At 39.0% G+C, this 23,021-nt stretch overlaps 1 protein-coding gene across 1 annotated transcript in view; it reads right to left on the bottom strand.

Annotated features, from left to right (window-relative positions):
- Window positions 1-488: 488 nt before the first annotated feature.
- Window positions 489-23,021, bottom strand: part of LOC148429099 (transmembrane protein 132D) — a 172,691-nt gene continuing 150,158 nt past the window's right edge. The window contains exons 7-16 of the mRNA XM_088413848.1: window positions 11,644-11,870; window positions 10,745-10,808; window positions 10,540-10,671; window positions 8,554-8,631; window positions 8,229-8,291; window positions 7,756-7,884; window positions 5,614-5,742; window positions 3,994-4,281; window positions 3,558-3,826; window positions 489-2,506 (exon numbers count right to left, since the gene is read on the bottom strand). Of these exons, the coding sequence (XP_088269974.1) occupies window positions 1,918-2,506; window positions 3,558-3,826; window positions 3,994-4,281; window positions 5,614-5,742; window positions 7,756-7,884; window positions 8,229-8,291; window positions 8,554-8,631; window positions 10,540-10,671; window positions 10,745-10,808; window positions 11,644-11,870 (1,968 nt within the window). The 3' untranslated portion in view covers window positions 489-1,917. The remainder of the gene's footprint in view (window positions 2,507-3,557; window positions 3,827-3,993; window positions 4,282-5,613; window positions 5,743-7,755; window positions 7,885-8,228; window positions 8,292-8,553; window positions 8,632-10,539; window positions 10,672-10,744; window positions 10,809-11,643; window positions 11,871-23,021) is intronic.

Genomic DNA, 23,021 nt, shown 5'->3' with positions numbered 1-23,021 from the left:
AGTTTTCAAACGTAAAATGAGCATTGAGGGTATCTGTGTGAACGGGCTAATGATTAATAGTTGTTGCGTTTAAGGTGACCTTTTGCACAGTTTTGCATACAATGAGCATTTTGCGGCATCTTCACATGAAAGGCTCATTACTCATATGCAGGACAACTGTATGAAACATTTATGTCTGTGTAAAAGGCAAATGATTGAAAAAACGGATGTTTTTAAATTTGGTGATAGTACTTTGCATGTAAAAAATCAATTTGGAGTTTTTGCATAAAAGAAACGTGACTCAACCTTTGGGAATTTATCGTCTCGCTGGGTTCTGTGTGAAATTGTCCGATGGAGATATAGTCAAGCGAGAGTTATTGCATTTTTTTTCTCAAAATGGTACAAAATGCAAATGAATACATATGCAGACAATGCTACATAATGATCAATTAAAGTGATGATTTTTGACCGTTTTGCAGGACGTGAAAAAGTTGTGACATGATCTCATGTTGTTGGAGCTCATGTTTATTTATTTACAACATCTGATTACATGGCACTCTGACTCATTAACACTTACAAATAATAAATATTGCCGTCCAAACAAAGTAGTTGTCTCTATGTTGTTGTTCTCTGCATCATCACCTGAGCTTTTAACATAAAACAGCGGTGAGCACCCACCCAATGTTAACGCCCAGCCTCACCTCAGTGCTTAATTTAAATAAATAATCAGAATTCTTTTCTAAAATGAAGGTCTAAAACACTTGCAAAGAACACAGATCAAACCAGACTATATTTCAAAATCAAACTAAAAATAATTCAAATTTACTTTTGAAAAAAGGTCCATTGTCTCGCAATAGTTTCGCTTTTCTTTTCAACCAATGGGAGCAGTCGACAGAGAGCAGGGAGAGCCGTCATTGGCTGGAAGTTTTTTTTTTTTTTGTATGAAACAACAGGAAGTGACATCCCTTCTTGTTGCTAATTGTGCAAGTATGAGTCCAGGCTCATTTTCCTCCATTGTCTGATGCCAAAGTCTTTTACTTTGAAGACAGGAAATGACTTCATCGAACAATTTTGGGGATGGCAAAGGAGAATATTCCAAATAAATCCTTAACCTAACCACTTTTATGCAGCAATAAATAAAATGACATCATAAAATATTTGAATGCGAGTCTGAACTCTCGTCTCGAAAAACACAAAGGTTACCTTGCGATTGCAACAAAAAAGGCCAACTTCATAGTAGCGTGCCCTACAGAACAAAAGTTGTTTTACTCACTTCCTGTCCCTACTTGTGCAAATTGTATTTCTCACAATTTTGATGGTAAAAGCTTTTACATTGTAGACAGGAAATGAAAAATTGATTAAAGATTAAAAAACAGATCCTAAATCCGATCTATTGTACGAAACCATAAATAAATCTGCAACATAAAAAAAAAGTTTTTTATGCGAATGGTGACTTATTGTGAAAAGCACAATGGTAATGGTAATGGCAAAAAAGGGAGGACTCGGTGGCTTTGTACACTCGTCCCGCCAGGCCCTACAGATGAAAAGAATGTTTCTGTTTTACTCACTCGTTTTGTATTCTTGTCTTTTATTGCATTAGCTTGACTTTCAACTTCCTGTTTGTGTTGCGCGACATCCTCGGCCAGTCCTCCCCGTCCTTCCCACGCTCCGAAAGGCATCACAGGTGAATTGTCTTGATGGGTTCACCCGGACCCGCATGCCTGGTTCCTATCGGGCGCCGCATCCCCGCTCGCACCGCCCCCATCCCCCTCTGCTCCGCCATTCGACGGCCCGTCTCTCGGCGCGGTCACCAATTGTCTAGCAGCCTCAACTCCTGAGTTGGGACTGGCCCGCGTCCAAATCGCGGCAGAAAATCTCCTCTCCCCGCCCCTCTCGGTCCCCCCGGTCATCCGCCGGTCCGTCCCACCCGCCACATAGTCACAAATTGTCCTGCAGCCTCTCCATGTAGCTCCTGATTTCCGAGTGGCCCGCGTCCACGTCGTGGCAGACCCACTTGATGTCGTCCTCGCCGCCCGTCCCGAGAAGGACGGAGGGGTTGGCGTAGGGGCCGCCGCTCCCGGCCCCGCCCTGGCGGCGGTCGTTGGGCAGCACGGTGGCGAACGAGGTGAATTTGACTCGTTTGCGTTTGGCGGACGCCCTGGGGGAGTTGTTGAGATGCTCGGGGTCGTGTCGGGCGGCGGTGATGGCGGAAAGGCACTGGTGGGGGTCCGGGAGGGCCCGGGGTAAGGTCTGGCTGTGGGAGACGCCCCGGTGTCCCCCGCCGCCCCGGTTGGCGGCCACGGCCATGGCGGTACCCGCCCCGTTCAGGAGGTACTTGCTCTCCTCATAGGCGTCCTCGCCTCGGTCAATGATGGTGGTGCACTCGTCGGGGAGCGCCCCGGGACACGGGTCCGCGTGGTCCGGGCGGTCCGCCAGGAGGTCGGCCTCGTTGCCCAGCCAAACCCAGTCGTGGGCGTGGTTCATGTTGCCGCCCGTCTCCAACACGGGCACTTGCTTGTGGCGGTATCTGCGCCACAAACGCCAGAAATGCATTTCAAAAAAATCCTCAGTCTAATATTACTAATATCATTTTTTGCTACCTTAAAAACTAACTCTGGTTTCAAACCCTATTTTGAAACCTTAACCCTAGTTTGGAACATTACTACCAAACCATAATTTGAAAAACACGTTTTTCTCTGAAATTATGCCTAGAATCCTTAACCGTGGTTTTAAACCATACTTTGAAACCCCAACTCCAGTTTCGGACCCTATATTGAAAATCTAACCCTAATTTGAAAGACTAATTTCAAACCCTGAGGCTAGTTTGGATCATTACATTACATTGAACTCTTAAATCTAAACAGAAACCCCACTTTGAAACCTGAATCTATTCGAAACTAGATTTTGAAACCATATCCCTAGTTTGAATCCATGACCCTGTTTTGAAACCGTAATCGTAGATTCAAAACGCTACTTTGAAAAAGTAAGATTTGTTTCAACACCTAATTTAAACCCTAATCCTGGTTTGAAAGCCCACTCTGAAACCCCAACCCGTCTGAAAACCCAAATTTGAACCCCTGGTTTTAAACCTTACATTGAAATCGCAACACAAGCTTTAAACCCTATATTAAAATGCAATCCTATTTTCAAAACCTGATTTGAAACCCTATTTTGAAGCGCCTACCACAGTTTCAAAAGCTAAATACCCCGACTTTTATTTGAGATTCTTTCAATTTCAGACCTTATTTTGAGACCTTAACCCTCATTTCAAAACCCATTTTAAAACCCTATTACTAAATTAAAATGCTACTTTAAAGTCCCAACCCTTACCTGAAACCCTAAGTCCAGTTTAAACACTTGTTTGAAACTTTGATCTTAGTGTCAAACCCAGCTTTGAAAAATGAACACTAGTTTTGAACCCTAATTTGAAACCCTAACCCGAATGGTAACCCTGATCGGAAATAAAACCTTTGTTTGAAACCCCATTTTGAAATCCTTAACCTGTTTTCAAACCTTCTTTTGTAAATGGTAGAGTGTACTCGAACTCTCGCCTCAACAGAGCGAAAGAGAAACCTTACCTGAAGGCAAAGCTGACGCAGTTGATGAGGAAAACGAGGATGGCCAGACAGAAGACCCCCAGGAGGGCGTACATGCCGATCTCCAGGTCCGACAGCCCCCGGGTGGTCTGAGTCAGCTCGCCGTCTGAAGGCCCGGGCACCTCCACTTGCGCCGGGGAGCCGGCGTAGTCTCCCGCCCTGCTCGGACCTCCGGCGCCGCCCCGCCCGCTGCCGCCTGCTTTCCCGCCTGACGCCCGATGCGTCACGGTGCTCTTGGTCGTTAAGCTGACCTGACGAGCGGACGGATAATCGTCAAGTCAGAAATGGTCATTCTTGTAAACTCTTTCATCTTGTTTTAGATTTGATGTATTTTAGAATCATGAGCTCTGGCTCGTTTGTTCATTTTGCAAAGCCGATTTCACGTAGCGGTCAATTAAGAATTTTGCTGTCGTCCCACCTTCCTCATGGCGCCTTCCTCCCGGTCTGCAGCCACGCCCACATTTTTGGAGTCCCACTCAGCTGCGTCTCCAGCTCTCAGCTGCTCGGTGCCGTTTTCCGCCCCGGCGCCTTCCTCCGGAACTCCGTCGCCCCGGGCGACGCCAAACTTGACCGCAACGTTGCCCACGCCTGACGCCAACACGCTCTTCCTCTTGGACTTCTGGCACGTCTCTGAGATCACCATCTCCACGCGCACCAGCGCCCCCTGGCCTTCACCTTCCGCCACCACCACGGGCCAATGTTGCTCCTGGTGGAGCAATTCCACCATTGAGCGCTCACAAGGGAAGACGTACATTCATTGACCGCATGACTGACTAACCGAATGGATGATTAAACTAACTTACTGGCTGAGTGAACAACTTACTGACAAGTCGCTAAATAACTATCCAGTTGATTGATTAGCCTTATTCCTAAATACAGTGATCCCTCCTACTTCGCGGTCTCAGATATCGCCGTCTCAGTACTTCACGAGTTTTTCCAGGAAAAATTAAAAATATTTCAAAATAAAAAATAATTCAAAACATGCACAAACATGGAAAAAAATTGAAAAAAGCAAAAAAATGCATTATACAGTACTGTATTCATCAAATAACTAAGTAATATTAGTTAATAACTATGTTAAGATTTCTTCAAGCGTTTTTTGTGACGTTTGTTATTTTGAAATGCATGCTTTTAATTTGTCGGGTCGCGTTGCATTTCCGTTTCCTATTTTAAGTTCTCTGTGCGTTATGGTGACGTAGTGAATGACACCGTAAGCTCATTTTTATAGTTTATCATCATTTATGTCGATAACGCACGCTACTGCCCATGTTTAGTAAGCGATGAGTGTTTATTGTGTTTATGTGTTCGTTTGTGTGGAGCTTGCACTTTATACTTAGTAGTTGTTCTTAGTTGTTGCTAACCCGCTAATGTCGGCTAAAAATACAGTAAATTCATAGATTAAGTGTTTATATGTTAGTTGACTGACTTTAAGATTGTTGTTGATTTATTATTCAACAGATACTACATGATACACCATACATGAGCCAAAATAAATGTGAAGTTCAACGTGATGACTTGCGTACTCTTTCACCGGAGTCTTGGTGCAGATAACCAGTCCTGAGAACAAATTCTCAACAAACTAAGTAATATTAGTTATTTAATGAATATACAATAATGTTAATAAGGATAATGTAATGTTAAATAATAGGAGAATGGAAATGACATGGCAAAAAATACAAAAAAAAAAAAAAGGATTGTTTACGGTTACTGCAGCTATATTGGGGCGTACATAGAAATCTAGGAAGTGATACCCTACTTCGCAGGTTTCAGACTTCGCGGGGGGCTGACACCCCCCATTAACCGCGAAGTAGAGGGGATCACTGTATTCTATTGTTAACTAGAATAGAGATGACTGACTGGATAGTGAATCACTGACTAGCTAATTGGGCGATCGACTTACCATCTGAGTGAGATGTGAACTTACCAACTAAACAACCAATTGGTCAACTTACTAGCTCATTAAGTAACTATCCAACAGCTAATTTACTAGCCAACTTACTGAATGAATAATTAACTGAGTGACCAACCAAAGTCCCACCTGATTGGTTACAGTGATAACGTTGTCGTCTAATGACACGGCAGACAGCAGGAAGTCTTTTGGGTCGTAGATGTCCAGAGGCGTAACAGAGCCGTCACTGTAGTGGATCCAGGCGCTGATGGCTGCTTCCTGAAATGGAATCACATACGCTTTAAACACATTTCGCTTTTCACCACGGTGCCACCTGCTGGACCTACCCCTTCAGTGCCCCACCTGGACCCAACAGCTCAAAGTGTGTACCATGTGTGTACGGAAATTGGTCCTAGCAAGTTAGTCAGTCAAGCACTTTTTGCAACTAACCCTGACTGAGCTACCGAATGACTAATTGGGTAACTGTCTTAGTGACAGATTAAACAACCAACTAACTAACGTAATAACTGACTAACAAACCGACTGACCATGAAAAACCCACAATATGAACTTATTTGCCAAGAAAATGCCTAATTTACCGGTTAGCTAACTAACTCGCTGACTAATCATCTTACTGACTGACAAAAACTTACTTACCAAGCAAAAAGTGCCTGACTGACTAACCAACCAACCAACACGCTAATTACCAGACAAGCTGATAATGAACCGACAGACAATCTAACAACACACTGACAAACTAAATCATTTTCCAGTAATTGTAAAAATGTAGACCTGCTTCGTGATCTGTGTTTTTTCATGGCAACAAGTTCCTTCCTGCCTCTAATTAAGGTAAACAAACGCAGCCTCAAATCATAGCAAGGGCGGGAACAAGATAGTAGCGCATATCTGGCATTGATTAACCACACACACACGCAATATAAAGATGTACTGTAGATCCACGTTACACTCGCAAACAGCTAGCGGAGTGCGCTAGTGGCTGCAAGTTAGGCATGCGGCTAATTAAGAAAGTGATTATCATGTAAGGCAGATAAGCAGCGTGAGATGTTCGCAGCGGAGGATTACGGGCTGATTACGACCTCGGGGCTTCTCCTTCCGCACCGACCTGCCAGCTACTCGTGTGTGCGTGTCTCAAGTTTCCTTGGAAAGATACGAAGAGGCCCGCAGGACAAAGTCAACTCTCCGATTTCCGATTGGTCCTCCCCCGTACGAAATAACGCAAATGCAGTAATCTGATAATAAGAGCTTCACAAAGTAGACGGGCCGCATCTGGGGTCATATTTTATGATGGACATTCGAATGGAAACTGCGAAAAGGAATGCAGGCACACAGATAGCGTCTAGCTTAGTTTTGACTTTTGAGAAGAAGTGGCATCTCAGATGTTCATTTTTTTTGTTTTACAATTTTGCTATCACAAGAAATAAATAACTAGTTTACATTGCAGCAAAATGTGGTTTTGCTTTTTACATTTGAAACAAAACCATAGACTAACAACTCACGTTTATATTATACATTTTTTTATACATTTTTTTGCTTTTTTTAATATCATGGGTTTTAAAAGTTAGATCAAATAAGTTTGCCCCTGTGAAAAATATTACATCCTCATATAATTAGAATGTTTTACAGATTTATTTGTCAAAGTTTTTTTCTATTAAAACTATCAATGAACAGCCATGTTTTAATAATATAATAATTATTATAATTTCTATAATTTTTATACATAATATTACTATAATTATATATATAATGAATTTATATATAATGAAATTCAGTCATCAAAATAATATTAATCGAAAATATACATTGAATAATCTACATACTTTTTCAAAAATATATCAATTTGAATGCCCAAAAACGTGAAAAAATTACTTTTTTCCACAAAACATACTTATTATTTTTAAGTTATTCTTAAAAATTTTATTCTCTTATTCTCTTTAAAAAAATCGAATAAATATACATGCACAAAAAAGATAATACATTATAATGACGGTAAAAAAACTATTTTGAAAACGCTGTTTTCTTCATCAAAAATTATACACAACTCAACTTAAAAAAAATAAATAAAATAAAACATACTTTCACAAAATTGTGAAAAAATCCTTTTTTTTTTTTTTAAGTCCATCACACCAAACAGTATTATTTTTTTAGGCTCAAAAATGCATTTGTTTTTGACAAAAAAAAAAATAAAGTAACAAAAAACAAGAGTAAAAACAAACTATAACCTGAAGAGAATATAATCAAAATGAAGTAACTGCATAACTTGCGCGGTCGTACTTGTTTCGGTGCTCGCATCAGTTCGCTGGCGGTGGCGGTCATCAGAACGGCTTGGTAATTCCCACCGGCGGCCGCCACACTGAGCGACAGCGATGCCACCAGCTGGACCCCCATGTCGGCGATGGTGACCTGCGCACAGGAGCGCCCGCCGCTTATTCCGCCTGCCCAAAATTCCCCTTCTATTTTTATTCCTGCCGTGGCTTGTAGGGGCAAAGGTCGCGCAGACAAGCGGGTCGACGTCATTTGACACGTCGGCGTCCAGTTGAGTGCGGCGCAGGCTTTACCGCTGTCAATTAGTGGCGATAAGTCGCCGGGGGTGAAACGTGGCGACATATTCGACGCGTACCGGCGTCCTTAACGTTCGGCAGGTCTCGCAGTCGCACAAAATTCACGCGCGGCACCATTGACTCCGATTATATCGACAAATCCCTTGTAATAAATACACGGGGCTCGCCGCACGTTTTTTTTGTTACCTTGTCGTCCAACACGGTCACCGTCTTCTCTGCTAGGATGGAATCGGACAGAGGTGACAAGACCTGCGGAGCAAAACACAAGAAAAGGTCTTTTGCAGCAGCGGTTTTGCTTTTTAGTCACTTCAATTCAATTCCAAACTATAAAGCCCGAAGATGACAAGTGCGATATCTTCTCAAATCAACGGGACAAGGAAAAAAGTCACACGAGAGCCCACGTGTGAATGGAAAGATTGTTGGGGCAAAAATTGAAATGTCACACCCACAAATGTCAACTGGGACCTTCCCTGGAAATTCTGGCTAAATTCCACGTTCGCGCGGCACGTACTTGTATGGTGGTGATGCCTAGGTCTCGTCCAATCAGAATGCGGCCGTCCACGAGCTTGGCAATGCGTTCATCTTCCACCTGTGTAAAACAACAGACATATGCTATACACACATGGATCGATCAAGCTATCTATATATCTGTCGGTCTGCAGGTCCGTCTGTCCATCATTTGTTTTAGGCTATAGCAGCAGCAGGAATCAGAAAAAGAAATACATATTTTTTATGCCAGTAAAAAAAAAAAAAAATTAAATACATGTAAAATGTTTATTGTAAATATAAAGAAATGAGTAAGCCAGTAAAATAAAGGTTTTTCTTCTGTTAAATTATCTTAAGGAGAGAACAACACTAAATATATAAAAAAAGAACAATAAAAAACATTTTTAAATTTGTCTCGCTATTTAAAGAATACTGCATGTTAAAATAAATGATGAAAAAATGATAAACATAATGCAAAAAAAATACAAAACCCATTTTAAACTTGTCTGGCTATGTAAAGAATACTGCATGTTACATTAAATTGAAAATCAATTGTATATAGTATTTTTCAATTTGTTTATTACCTAGAAATATTTTGAATACAAAAAAAAATCACAAAATAATAAACATAATGCAAAAAAATACAAAACCTTTTTTAAACTTCTCTGGCTATTCAAAGAATACTGCGTGTTGAATTAAGTTGTATATCAATTGTATAACGTATTTTTCCATTTGTTTATTACCTAGAAATGTTTTTGATAAAAAAAAATCACTAAAGAGTCAAGAATACAAAACCTCGTAAACCAATTTGTTGCTGTTTTTCATCAGTGGAAATACAAATACATAAAAATAAAGGTTTACCTATTAATTACTAAGAATAAACAAAACAAATGTAAATTTGATTAACTACAGTTAGATATTTTATGAAGTATAGAAATAAAAACATATTTATAAGATGAATGAAAAATAACTTTAAAATTCTTCATTTCACTTCTAAAACCACAAGATGGCAAATTTTATTTCTTTTTTAACGATCGGAATTTTCCAGGCTGATCAGCGAATTCTAAAATTACCAATAAACTTTCTGATCACATGATGGTGGAATATGCCCATAACAATGACTGCATGAACCTTTATCTTGTTTATAGAGTATCAACAAAAATATTTACATAATACACATAAAATAAAATTGTTTAACAATTAAAACTCACACAGATGCACAGGCAAAAATATCAATGACCTTGAAAGGCATTCAAGAACTGGCCAGACATAAAGTTTTAGTCAGGGAAAACAAAAACGTCCTGTACAGTAATATCCTGAAATTAAATTACTACATTGTACCTTCCGTATTCTTCTGTATTTTCCGCACTATAATGTGCATCGGATTATAAGGCGCACCCTTAATTAATGACATATTTTAAAACTTTTTCCATATATAAGGCGCACTGGATTATAAGGCACACCCTCAATTAATGACATATTTTAAAACTTTTTCGATATAGTAATACTCAAAGTAATAACAATAATAACTCAAAAAATACCTGTAAACTCTCAATAGCATAATAACTCAATGTCAATATGACCAAGCTTGTTCAACTGTTAACAAACAAAAGAAACAGGTCAAGCTTACTTTATCAGATCATTCCTCATCTACGAATCCCAATCTCAATATTGATCCATATATAAGGTGCACCTGATCATAAGGCGCACCATCAGCTTTTAAAAAAAATTAAGGCTTTTAGGTGCACCTCATAGTGTGGAAAAGATGGTAATTAAATTACTTTACAGCCTCAAATAAATACAGCAAATAAAGAACTGACGCTACAGCAAAAATTTCGATAATGCGTTATGATGAACGGTCACACTAGTGCATACAAAAGGTGTAACCCTGCAAAACCTTCATACAACTTATAATGTGCAGGACTGATCGATGACATCATTGATCGCTCAGCAAATAATGACATGAGAGCCTATATAAGAGCTTTGCATCAAACAGCATCTAATCAGGTACCTTGAGCTGATCCAGAACCAGGTGAGTGATATCCGCCTGCCAGTCGGCGCCCAGCATGCGGACCACCTCCCCTCCCGGGTCGGACGGCTCGGCCACAAAGTGCGTGAGGACCCTCACCAGGGCGTACTGGTACTGGAGGACAATGAACGCGTCAGCGATTAACGCCGTCGTCGTCTCGGGCTTAAAAGCGGGAAAAGAGGAGAACCTGCAAGGTGCATCCTTTGCCCCGCCTCTCGTCGTCCTCGTCGTCTTCGCTGTCTCTTGTCGGCCTGTCCGAAGACGCCACCGTCCAAGTTAATGAAAAAAAATGTGGTTTTTTTCTTTCTAATATCAGCGGTGCTAACATGCTAAGAGTATTTCAATCTGGAGTTGTCAAAAAGTTTTGCTTAATCAACGACAAATTGATGATCAAATTATTCGACAACTATTTTGGTCATGAAGTATCCAATCCAACTTTATTTGTTGAGCACTTTAAAACAACCACAGCTGACCAAAGTGCTGTACAGAAAAATAAAAACATCGCCAAAACAGACACAACAGCTCAAATACATAAAACGCTAAATCTGATGAGACAAATGAGTAACGGACAAAATAGAATAACATGAAGGATAAAAAGCCAAAAAATAGCGAAGAAAAAGTAATCGTTCCGAGCAGGAGGCCCAGACACTTTTGTCACCACCGACCAGTCAACGCTTGCGAATTTTATGGTGGACGGTGTGGTAGTGAGCAGCCTGTTCGACACTTCACAATTTTGTTGTGTTGCCCCTTGGTGACTTGTTAAAAAAAAATAATGTGGATAAGCTGTACTGGACAATGAACCTTAGCACTCAAATCATGAGAAAAAAAAAAGGCTTATAGTCCAAATTTTAGGGTATATAAGAAAATGTACATTGACGTGATACTTAAATATATTTCTGCATATTATTGAATTTCATAGAAGGTTTTTAAAATGGAGTTTTCATCGCTAAATCCTACATTATTGTCCCTTCAATATTTAGAGTGGAGAAATAATTCTTCGGGTCTAATGATATTATAGAAAACTAAATGTCTTCTTTAAACACCACGAAAATGCTGTGAAGTTTAAATTGAGCTGTTCCCTCTCACCTTCTGCTGCTGGCAGCGTTGGCGGCACCGGGGGTGATGGGCACGCGCCAACCTTTAACCTGGCTGAGCTCGGTGTCGGACACGTGGATCTGCAGAGGCAGCTTGGGCACCCAAACGTTGAGCGACAGGCTGGCCGTCAGGTGCATGTACGCGAAGGCCACCGACATGCGCTGACGCCCGCGCATCTCCTTGCCGTTCACCAGGACCTCGTCGCAGTTCGGAGACACCTGAGCCACAAAGGCGACAACAAACATGGCCGCTTATAGGAGAACCCACATCTTCCCATTTGTGGGATCCCAAAAGTCTGAACACGGTTTTCCGAATAATAAAGCCGATGTGAAAATAAGAACCGAGCAAAGTTGGGGCTTGTCCTGTGCTTCCATCTGCTGTCATATCAAATTAACCTAGATCGTCTTCTCGGGCTGCATTTTAAAAGGCACAACTCACTAGTTCCTTGGATTTGGTCATGTGACAGCCACAATGCGGAAGTGCTGGATTGTATATCGATACAATACATATATCTCTGCTTATCATGCTACAAAAACACATACAGTACACACACACACACACACACACGTATACTTTGCTACCTTTTTTTTTAGTAGAAAAAAAAAAAAAGCTGAATTGCAAAGAAACACGCTGTGAAGGTTCCCAAACAGATGAGTAGACTATTAACACACATGCAAATGGCACTCCTACAAGACACGTGATTGGTTCCTGGCACAAAGTTCACCAAAGAGAGCAGGACTGGATTTCAGCTGCTGGGTAGAAGTTGAATAAAACCCCTGCCCATGAGGTTGTGCCCATGAGCGGATTGACTGATTGTCTCACGGTGATCTTGGCATGGATGTTCTCCACCACCTGTGGAGGTGTCTTCCATAATAATTCTGGGACCTTTATTCCATATTTAGTACAGATGTTCCAGTTTATTCCTGTCCATTTATGCCTTGCCAGTATCTTACATCCTGCTGTGCCGTGTCTGGGGCTTCTATGCACAGCTTACACCTGGGATTTGAATGTGCTGTCATGGTTAGGGCCTCCTGGCTCTCTTTCAATTTGATACATGCCCTGCATGGGCTTGTATTTCCAGGACAGTCCATCTGGCTCCTTCTCCATACCGGGTGTCTGTTATCGGAGACAATTATTGAACAAGTCCGTGGCGGTCATCATTTTGAAGATAAGATAAAGGCTAATGTTATGGATATGTATCACATTTTCACTGCATTTTTCAATCAAGAGTGCCATTTAAAGAAGCAAAAAAAAATTCACAATGAGGCTTCATTCAGCATTTAGTTTTGTCAAAATTATGGGGAATGACTCGACTCCCAAAAATGTAGATTTTTTTTTCAACTTGTTGATAATAAACATAATAGCTAACAGTTTGACTTTTAGCTGAACTTTTATACTCAGCAGGTTGAGTGACTTTTGCCGAGTGAGCAATAACAAAGTGAAAGGAAATAGCGCTAAAAACATCCGTCCAATAAAAGACGGGCACACACAGAAGGTGAACAAGTGTATTGTGTGTGTGTGCGTTGCTGAGTGTGAGCTTCGAGGACACTGAAGAATGGATTTAATCTGGGTTGCTTTGCCACACCGACCGCCACGACAAAAGTGAGACGCGAGGAATTGAAAGACGAAAAGCGGCGGCCTCAGCACTTCAACAAGTGTGCGGTGGGGAAAGAAGAAAAAGAAGAAAACTGTCTACTCCATCCGGCAGCAAACCAAAACAATAGTGGGAAACTTTTATCTAACTTTTTTGACCGCTTCAAAGCAACAATCGGTTGCTTTGCTGTCTCCTTTTTTTTTTTAATAGAAGTGAAACTCACTTTTGAATTGAAATAGAAACGTCCAATCACTTGTGTGGGTTGCTCTTTTTGCATACTATACAATTAGAACTATATGCTAATTAGCCAATTATACATAAAATACAGGTTAGGGCTATATATGCTCACAGAGTGGGTGGGCCAATTGATTAGGTACACCCACGCTGAATCATAACGCGGATGATAAAGTCAGAGGACATGTGAGGATCATACTTTATTTTTTGGATGCCGTATAAATGATGTGCCACCGTAACAAAACTGTCTTTTTCAATTTGATAATACTTTTTGAGAATAAAATTGTAGACTGATACTATGTTTAAAATCAATTGTCATTAAATACTAATACAATCTTTAAAATGGTATTACTTTTTTGTTTTTAATAGAATTAAAAAAAAACAAATGAAAATCCATTTCCATTTAAATTTCCATTTATCTGCATGACCTATGATGATAACTAGATTTAAATGTGAAGCTAATTAAAAGATGCTAATGTTTAATCTTAGCAAAATATGAGAAAATTAAAACCACATGTTTTACGTTTTAACTTATTTAATATCTAAACTATCATTGAAACATAATCATCAAACTTTTGTGTAAAATTTTACATTTTAATGTGACGCATTTTGACGTTTTAATATGATACCTTGTCAGGTTGAAAACTTGTGTCACATTTTTACATTTTAACATGATAAATTCTTGGTATGAAATACATTTTAACATTCAATGCGTTAATGCGGTCAAAACATGAAAATTCAAAAGTTTTAACTTGATATGTTTCAAGCTTTAACGTGATGGTTCTAATGTTTTCAGCGAGTAATTTTCACATGTCAATATGCTATTTTTCAATTTGATACGTTTGTATAACTATCACATTGAAACGATATGTTTTCCGGTGAGTTTAGTGATAGGTCAAACTTTTAATGGTGACAATTTTTAGATTTTTTTTTATTTTTTTTTTTTTACATTAGCTTATCACATTAAAACGTGACATTGAACTTATTGTGTTTTCTTGTGTGGCTTCCAGAGTTCATTACCACGACATTTTAGTGGCGCATTGTAGTGACTTTTCCGTGCTAAATGTCTCCAAAAAGTTGCCAAAAGCTGATAAAGCTAAGCCGCTCCAGCACAATTCGCCTCAATGGTGCGCCTTTTTTATATATATATATATATAAAAAAAAAAAAATCCCAGCTTTGACTTCCCCTGCGAGGCCATACATCCATCTACATTTGTGCTCCCCAGCTCGCCACTCATCTAGTTGGCTGATGCTCGCGGGGAAGCCCATCAATCAGACTTCAGGGAGGCTCTCATCCAATCATGGGCCCCCGTCGCTTAGCGGGGGCGGGCCCTGAGGGGGCCGGATAACAGGCCCGCTGATGGGATTACACCTCCCACCTGTCTGTCATTTGAGAGGGGCCAAGCTGGGGCCAACAGCCGCTGAGCCGCCGTGTCGTTTTGAAAGGGAGGAATGCATCCGTCCCACTTCTGACACCAAATGGCTTTACCCCCTTTGGGGCTATTGCCACAAAACTGCGCGAAATGGACTCTTTTTGCCCATGTTTCTCCACATAATTACTATAAACATATGTATATGAAGAGAGACAGAGATATATTTTGAGCGTTTTCACTCATCTTTCAAGGCCGAGGGAATATTTTATGCTTTGTCATTGTACACAAGGCCGATAGATTATTCCGTTTGTTAGTAATCACTATTTGAAATGAGGTAAACTGAGTAATACCAAGCTATTTTGTAGAAAATAAGGAGAAAAGCATGTTGTGAAAAGATGGTTTTCTGCACAACAGTGACTTTGACACTAATATTGTTTTGCTTTAGTGGCATGTGAAATGTCTCAACAGTCCCTCCATTCTATAAAACATGAGGAAAAACAATAAGGATGTGTTTTGATGGCAAAATAAAAATTTCCTGTGAATTTTGTAAAATAAACTTCTGCGTTTTTCTCATGCTTTGAATCCTGCGGCTAATAGTCCAGTGTGGTTCATCTGTGTTTTCTTAACTAGCCACTAGAGGGCAGTCTCCTGGTAAACAAAGGGAGACTGAAGAAGACACTATCAAAGTATTGATTTTGAGTGTGACCTGCTATTTTACTCACCAACGTTGCCCAAGTAAACACAACAGGTATGTTATTGTTGTGTTGGTGCAGTATTCTAATAATCCAAGTATGCCTCTTATGTTAGTTTCCAAACGTGCATGCATGCTCAGTCTTGGTTTAAGGCACAATGCTGCTGTAACCAGGAAGTTTGAAAACATTTGTGAATTAAAACAATTATTGAAAAAACTTCCATTTACCGCCTTTCTCCATAAACATCTGACGTTTCAACCTGCGGTTTATAGTGTCAATTTTCTGTTCAATTTTTTTGTTGTGGCTTAGACTCAGGTGTGGCTTATAGTCCGGAAAATACGATATATACAGTTTGTGGTAAAGTATGAAAACAGCAAAAAAAATCAAATAAATAAAAATTTTGAGGGCAAACAGATAGATAGATAGATAGATAGATAGATAGATAGATAGATAGATAGATAGATAGATAGATAGATAGATAGATAGATAGATAGATAGATAGATAGATAGATAGATAGATAGATAGATAGATAGATAGATAGATAGATAGATAGATAGATAGATAGATAGATAGATAGATAGATAGATAGATAGATAGATAGATAGATAGATAGATAGATAGATAGATAGATAGATAGATAGATAGATATTACCTGTAACTCGATTTATAATGCTGTCACTTTTTAATGGCTGTGTGTGGTTTTTGAGTCCCACTTCTGACACCAAACACTTCGAGGGCTTAAAATGAATTTTAACTTTCCAGAACGCTGACTTAAAGCACAATTGTTCTCTTGTCCCATTCTAAATAGAAATCTTGGTGTGTTACATTGCTGAGCTCTACTTATCCCCCAAATGTTTGAAATTCCTTTTTTTTTTAATGAAAATAAGGAAAAAACCAAGGTCAAATCCCACTTCTTACGCCAACTACAGCCACAGTGAACACTTATCCAGGAAAGTTTTGGCCTCAACATAGACTTTAATGTAAACTCTTATCCCAAATTGCTTGCTGCACTGTTGCATGCTGGGAGGGGGATGCCTTCAACTCTCCCTCTTCTTTTGTGTTGAAGTCGGCAAAAAATACAATCTACTTCTTGGTATTAGCTTCAAACGCTTCCTCTCTTTTGGCTCTTTGTCAGGCCCGTCTAGTGGGCTTAAATAAAAGGTGAGCGTGTGTGTGTGCGTGTGTGTGTGTTTGAATTAGCGGCCTTATTAGCATAGGGATATAAGTCAACGCTGGCCCCAATATGTCTGTTTGCGTGGCCTCAACGTGTGTGCGCGCGTTAAGTTTTAACTTTACACATGTGCGTGTTGATTTGTCACGAGGCGTTATTTAAATGAGACAAAGAGATCAAAGAATATGAAATAATATTCAGAGTTAAAGCGAGTCAAAGCGGACTTTGTAATCGCACATTTGGAAAAGTTGAAGTGTGGACACCGACTCGCTGAAGTAACATTCGCTTTTCCTTTCAGAATAACATCAAGTCCAAATACTTACAGCAAATGGCGTAAAATAGACGTAAATTTGGGGGGAAATTATTGCTGATGACAAAATTCATCTCATTAACACAAATTCTGACAGGAAGTACATTGCTGGCATTGAGGTGAAACCTAAAAAATTACACATTTGTAAATTCAATTTTTTTTTCCAGAAATCTCTAATCTCCTATTGGTCAGTCAACATACAGTATGTGGGCAGGGACTTGCCTGAAAATTATCTATTGGGTGTCCAGGATGTCATACTTTTATGATATGAATTCAAGCGTAACCATATAGTTAAAATAAATAACTGGCAAGTGTAAAAATGGCAGAAAAATCACAAATCCAAATTCTCCCATTGGTGTGTTGCCCCAGAGTAAAAAGGCGTGGCTGTGCCCACCTCAGGCCGCCATTTAGCTCCGCCCCTGTGTGTGGGTGTAATTTTATCAATTACTGTCCTTTTTTACGTGTTAAAAGTTGATTTATTAGTGGAATGATATTGGTAGAAAAAAAATCCTTCTGAAAAGGTACAACTGTGGAGGACAACATTTCAAACAAAAAGAAAAAGATATTAAAAAAACTAGGCAAATTCTCTTATTTTAAGAAAAAAAAAATCTGCCAATTGTGTAGGAATGATTTTCTTGCTAAGCAAACCTAATTCAAGGTTTTTTTTTTTTCAGGTTTTTCAGAAGAATTTGAGTTCAAAAACAAGTCAGGAATTCTTAAATTAGGCAAGTTGCAAAGTAAATTTCAGCAGGTCGTTATAATATACAATATATTATATATATATTATATATATATACATACAATATAGGGTCACATTTAAAATATATATTTATGTATATATATATATATATATATATATATATATATATATATATATATATATATATATATATATATATATATATATATATATATACATATATATATATATATATATATATATATATATATTTATTTATTTATTTATTTATTTATTTATTTATTTTAAATGGACTAGCATTTAAGTGTTGAACACTTGCTGAACAGGGTAATACCAGTGTTGGGATCGAACCCAGATTCTCTCAGCATACTACCACTGATCCACGGCAACAGTAAAAAACTGTCAAAATAAACATCTCGATAAATCCTTCAAAATGTAGCTTGCCATTTTTTTTCCTCATTGGAGCCAAGATTTAAGCAAATTGTTCTCATGTACTGTAAGATTGTAAGCAATATTTTCTCATTATTTTAAAATTACAACCATGTAAAGTTGTAATTTTAAAACAACCTCCAAAATATTACTAATTATTTTAATACTTAAAGCAATGACTGCAATGCAGTAGATTTCAGTAAACATAATTCTAATACATCATTTAATTTAATAAGATTTAGTTTTTGCTCTCATTTCCTAAATGAAGAAAAATGGCCTTAAGTCTTAAGCTGAAGATCATTGAAAATCACTTTTTTTTATCCTTTTATGAGAAAAAAATGTTTGGAGCAAAGAAATCCTAATAAGAAAATGCTAGATTTAATATCTTGAAAAAAGCTATTTTTTTGCTGCACAAAACATTTTTCATTTTTAGGGAAAAAAACAAACAAAATATATTTCGTTTTTACTTTCTTTGGAGTTTGTGTCGTGTAACATAAAAATAAAGTGAATACATTGAAAGAATACTTCATGGTTTCATGGTTCTGTATTAACACTGAAACATAAGATTCTTTCGTTTCTAATTCATGTGTGTCTGTGCGAGTGGGTGTGTTTCCTTCCACATGCGTGTTGTTTAGAGTTGTTGACTGCTGCCAGCTGCGCATGTTAGCATGCTAATTTGCGGCTAATTAGTTATCGACCGGGCGGCCATGTTTTATGGAGGCGTGACATGGGTCACGGGTCCTACTTCACATGCACACCAATTTACGGACATTTAACACCTGCGATGCACCGTATTTACATCTGATTTAATTGTGTACAATCTCTCAAAGGTTCACAATTCGGAATTGTGTTTCTACAAAGTCGATTTAGGGTTCTGTACACTTCTACTCTTCATCTCCGAGCGCGGCGGGAGCATGTACACTAAAGTGAGGGACCATCGGGAGTGAAACTTTTGGGTCACGGTGACAGTCGTGGGCGACCAGTCTGACATTGGGTCCGTCTGCTCGACGGACTTAAAAGCCGCGTTTGATGTGCGTTTTAAAAAGCTGTCAGCGTCCCGGCATGCTCAGTGAGGAGTTACGAGTTCATCGCGCCGCTTCGGGAGTCAAAACAAAGTCAAAATGTTCAATAGGGGAGCGGGCTGGGAAAGTCACATGGGAAGTTTTAGCAGGACAGGAGGGCCTAAGGGTGGACTCACCTTGCGCAGGAGAAATAATCAGAACAGTGCCAGCCCTGCATAATAAAATCAACCTGGAGCCATGGCGTTTTGTCGGCAAAAAAAAAGCAGGATTGGGCATTCAGAAGTGTGTTAACACAAAATGCCTCACGAGACTAAGAAAATGAGACAAGATTTTTGCAAATTTGCAAATTTTGCAAATTTAGTGTAGACTCAATGAAGTCAGCATGTTGATTGGCCTGGTTTGGTGATGTCATGATAGATATCTACCTATAATTCAGTAATTTTCTCCAAAAACAAAAACAAAGTTGATCTGAAAAACTTTGTATTTAAATCCGTGTGCATGCCCCCATCTAGCAGTATTCACATCATATATATTACCGTCACTGGTAAAAGAAATATATAATCAGGAATTCTTTAAAAAGTGACCAAAAAGACTGTTAAATTGTTTTCAATTCTCATCATTAAATTGGTGTTTCAAGGGATTTTGCGCCCCCTAGTGGAGTCATCCGTGTCAATAAGAGTCAAATACAGGGGGTCCTCTATATAGGACGTAGATCGTTCTTAGGACGCGGTGTCACCCAAATTTCAGTGTAAGTCGGAACATCATAGAAATAATAACAAAAAAAATGATAAATAACTAAATCATAAACAAAATATATAGATTATTCTATACATACTATAAAGTATTGTACTATTGTTCTGCCTTTTGTTTCATCGTATGAACTTTGTTCTTGCACCGCATTTTATTTTGATAGAGAACTCTAGTTTTAAAGGGCCGCGCAACCGGAAACAACTCGGCGGCCATTTTCGCCCTGGCGCACGCGTCATTCTGTTACAAGCGGTGCAGACGTTTCCGCAGAGCAAGAATGGCAGCGAGGAGTCGGGGTCGATCTCGACCGTCACTTTTGTTACACCAAAAAAAACCCAAAACAGAACATAGCGCTCGAGTGCGCGCAACAACTTGTTTGTTGGCGTTTCACCGTTTTTAGAGCGCTTAATAATATCAAATTTCACTTACAATGTGATGGCCAATCGAGCCCCTGTATTCAGGAAACCATGTGGGATTACTGTGAGGCTTCTTTTCCACTTCACTTTTTTTTTTTTTGGGTAGTGGTGGTGGGGGCATGCATATAAAGTGATTAATACTGTACCAGTCAGCAAAGGTGTGCACACACACACACACACACACACTTTCCAAGGACATGGTGTGTGCGTGCACATCTGTAAAGATCACGCGTGTCAAAGCGACCGAGTGCTTTATTAAATGTCGCTCAGATCAATTCTTAATCACCCTTGTGTCCATCCGTGTACAAACAGCACTCTTAAAACTTACGCACATGCACACACACAAACACAAATGTCACCCAATCAAATTACTCCCCACAATGCGATAGGAAGTACGAGTAATTTAGTAATTAGGACAAGGATGTTTAAATGTCAAGGTTACTGTGTTTCGATCATTGTTGTTTTTTTCGCATTTCATTTTTACTTGGGATACGTGTTTTTCAGAAGTGCGCAAGTCATCAGTACCGACGGACTGTCTGTTAGTCTGTTACCGACAGATGCCCGTTTTTGGACCAACAAATGATGGGAATTCACAAAAGCAATGGCAGATTAAAATGTTGGAAGGGTAATTTTTTTACGTGCGTCAGTAGTTGTAATCAGCCTTCGGTCAATGTTACAAAAGCCCATTTACAGTAGCATCAAGCAGTGGAGAAACATGTGCAACTCAATGAATATACCGGGTTGTTCAAGTTAATAGCGTTTACAGCCATACTACGACAGACTATACCAGGGATTTATTCATAGTTGCTTCCTGTCTTAGTCCTGGTTTCAACCAAAACTCATACTGTACACAATCTCGCCGACCAAAACTTAAAGTAATGTTTAGAATTAAGTGTTAAGAGATTTCGTTTGTGTTAAGTTGCATCTTAATTATGTTTTACACGAAGAAATATCTTGCTAATAGAGGATTCTGGGATGCAATTACACTACAGGCCGTCACTCTTTCAAGCCATCAATGGCCTGCACCTAATTTGCATTTTGCTCTGAAACAGTAAATGCAAGATTCATGTTTCTTAAATACTTTTTATTATTATTATTATTGGTAAATTCAACCTCAGCAATACTTTGTTTTACTTGTAATGTATGTGACGGATTCAATTTAGACAAATGACAATGTAACCGTCTTCTAAAAACGTAAGATAGACAGGTGTAAAGAGATAACCGACCTACATCAATTCACAGCCATTTAAAGCATGTTGTTGCTATCCAGTGGACGTACAACTGTGTTGTACATGCTCTCTGGCTCTTCCTCAAATCAGAGGATTGATACATCTTTATAATGTGTGTAAATAAATGCAGGATAACTACATAATTACTGGTGTTAATACTGAAAAAACAAAACACAAATCCTTACCTGAATTTCTGTAGACATCAATAAAAGTCTTGTATTTGATAGTGTGCAATTTCGCAAACATCAGGCACTTTTTCCAACAACCAATCATACAATTTGGTGAATGTCAAACACACTTTAGCATCTAAAACACACTTGTGATGTGTTTTCTCAACATTAAATACATTTAAATAGTTTATGTTAAACATCAAAGACACGTTAGCCTTCCAGACCTAAATATATTAAGCATGTTTTTGTTTATTGGCAGTCAGTTTCGATAATCCAAGACCATTTGTATGCCTCAGATAACTTGACAGGAATTTGGATTTAAGACATAAAAAGTGTTTTTTGCGAGCGTCTGGAAAATATGGACTCAATTATTTGCAGCAAACACACCCCGAAAGGCACGCTCAAAGACACGCACGCATTGAAATGAGTACCCTCAATTGCCGGCGTTATTGATCACACTTAAACAGCGTGGCTCCTGTCGGCCGGAGAAAGGAAATTGTTTCCATATTGAAAGTGTCACAGCGAGGGTGCGTTTCATTTGCGCTTCCCCGAGGACAAAGGCGACGCCACGCCAGAGGAATCAATCTTCTATCTTTGGCCGCGCCAGCGCATTCCTCCGCTTGATTCATTTAGCGTCGCAGCGGTAACGGCTAGCGCGCGCCTAAGCGTTGCCCGCCGCCACTTTAAAGTTTTTACTGCCGGATGAATTTGCCACATTTGTGCGCCATAAACATTACAGCTTTATAGCCTTATAGATTTAACTTTGTTGTGCTCGTGCGCGCTCTAATTCTTCATCGGATTTGTTGTTAAAGAGGGCAAAAGCGGAGAGCGACCAATCACAAAAATGAGCTAAAAAAAACACAACAACAACAACAGTAATACAAATACAAGTGCAATGCCTTTAAAAGTGACATATCAAAAGTATGTCCTTACTTGAATACTTGAATATATATATATATATATATATATATATATATATATATATATATATATATATATATATATATATATATATATATATATATATATATATATATATATATATATACACACACACACACACACACACACACATCTACAAAAGGTGTCCTCTTATGGATCTTAGAAAAGTTCTGTTATTGAAATGACATAACGTAATTTTGAATAAATATTTGTCCATGAAAAAACTAGTCAACATAAAGGTTCAGACCTGTTCTTAAAAAGAAATAACTATAAATAAATATTTGTCGACAGAAAATTTTTCAGCACAAAACGTCCTCTTTTGGGATTACAGTAGAGATA

The sequence above is a fragment of the Hippichthys cyanospilos genome, chromosome 1 (assembly GCF_059441005.1).
Source record: "Hippichthys cyanospilos isolate Australia breed blue-spotted pipefish chromosome 1, RoL_Hcya_1.0, whole genome shotgun sequence".
Classification (NCBI taxonomy): Eukaryota; Metazoa; Chordata; class Actinopteri; order Syngnathiformes; family Syngnathidae; genus Hippichthys; species Hippichthys cyanospilos.
Note: the sequence above shows the minus strand (reverse complement) of the source record. Positions and strands in the feature narration are given on the sequence as shown.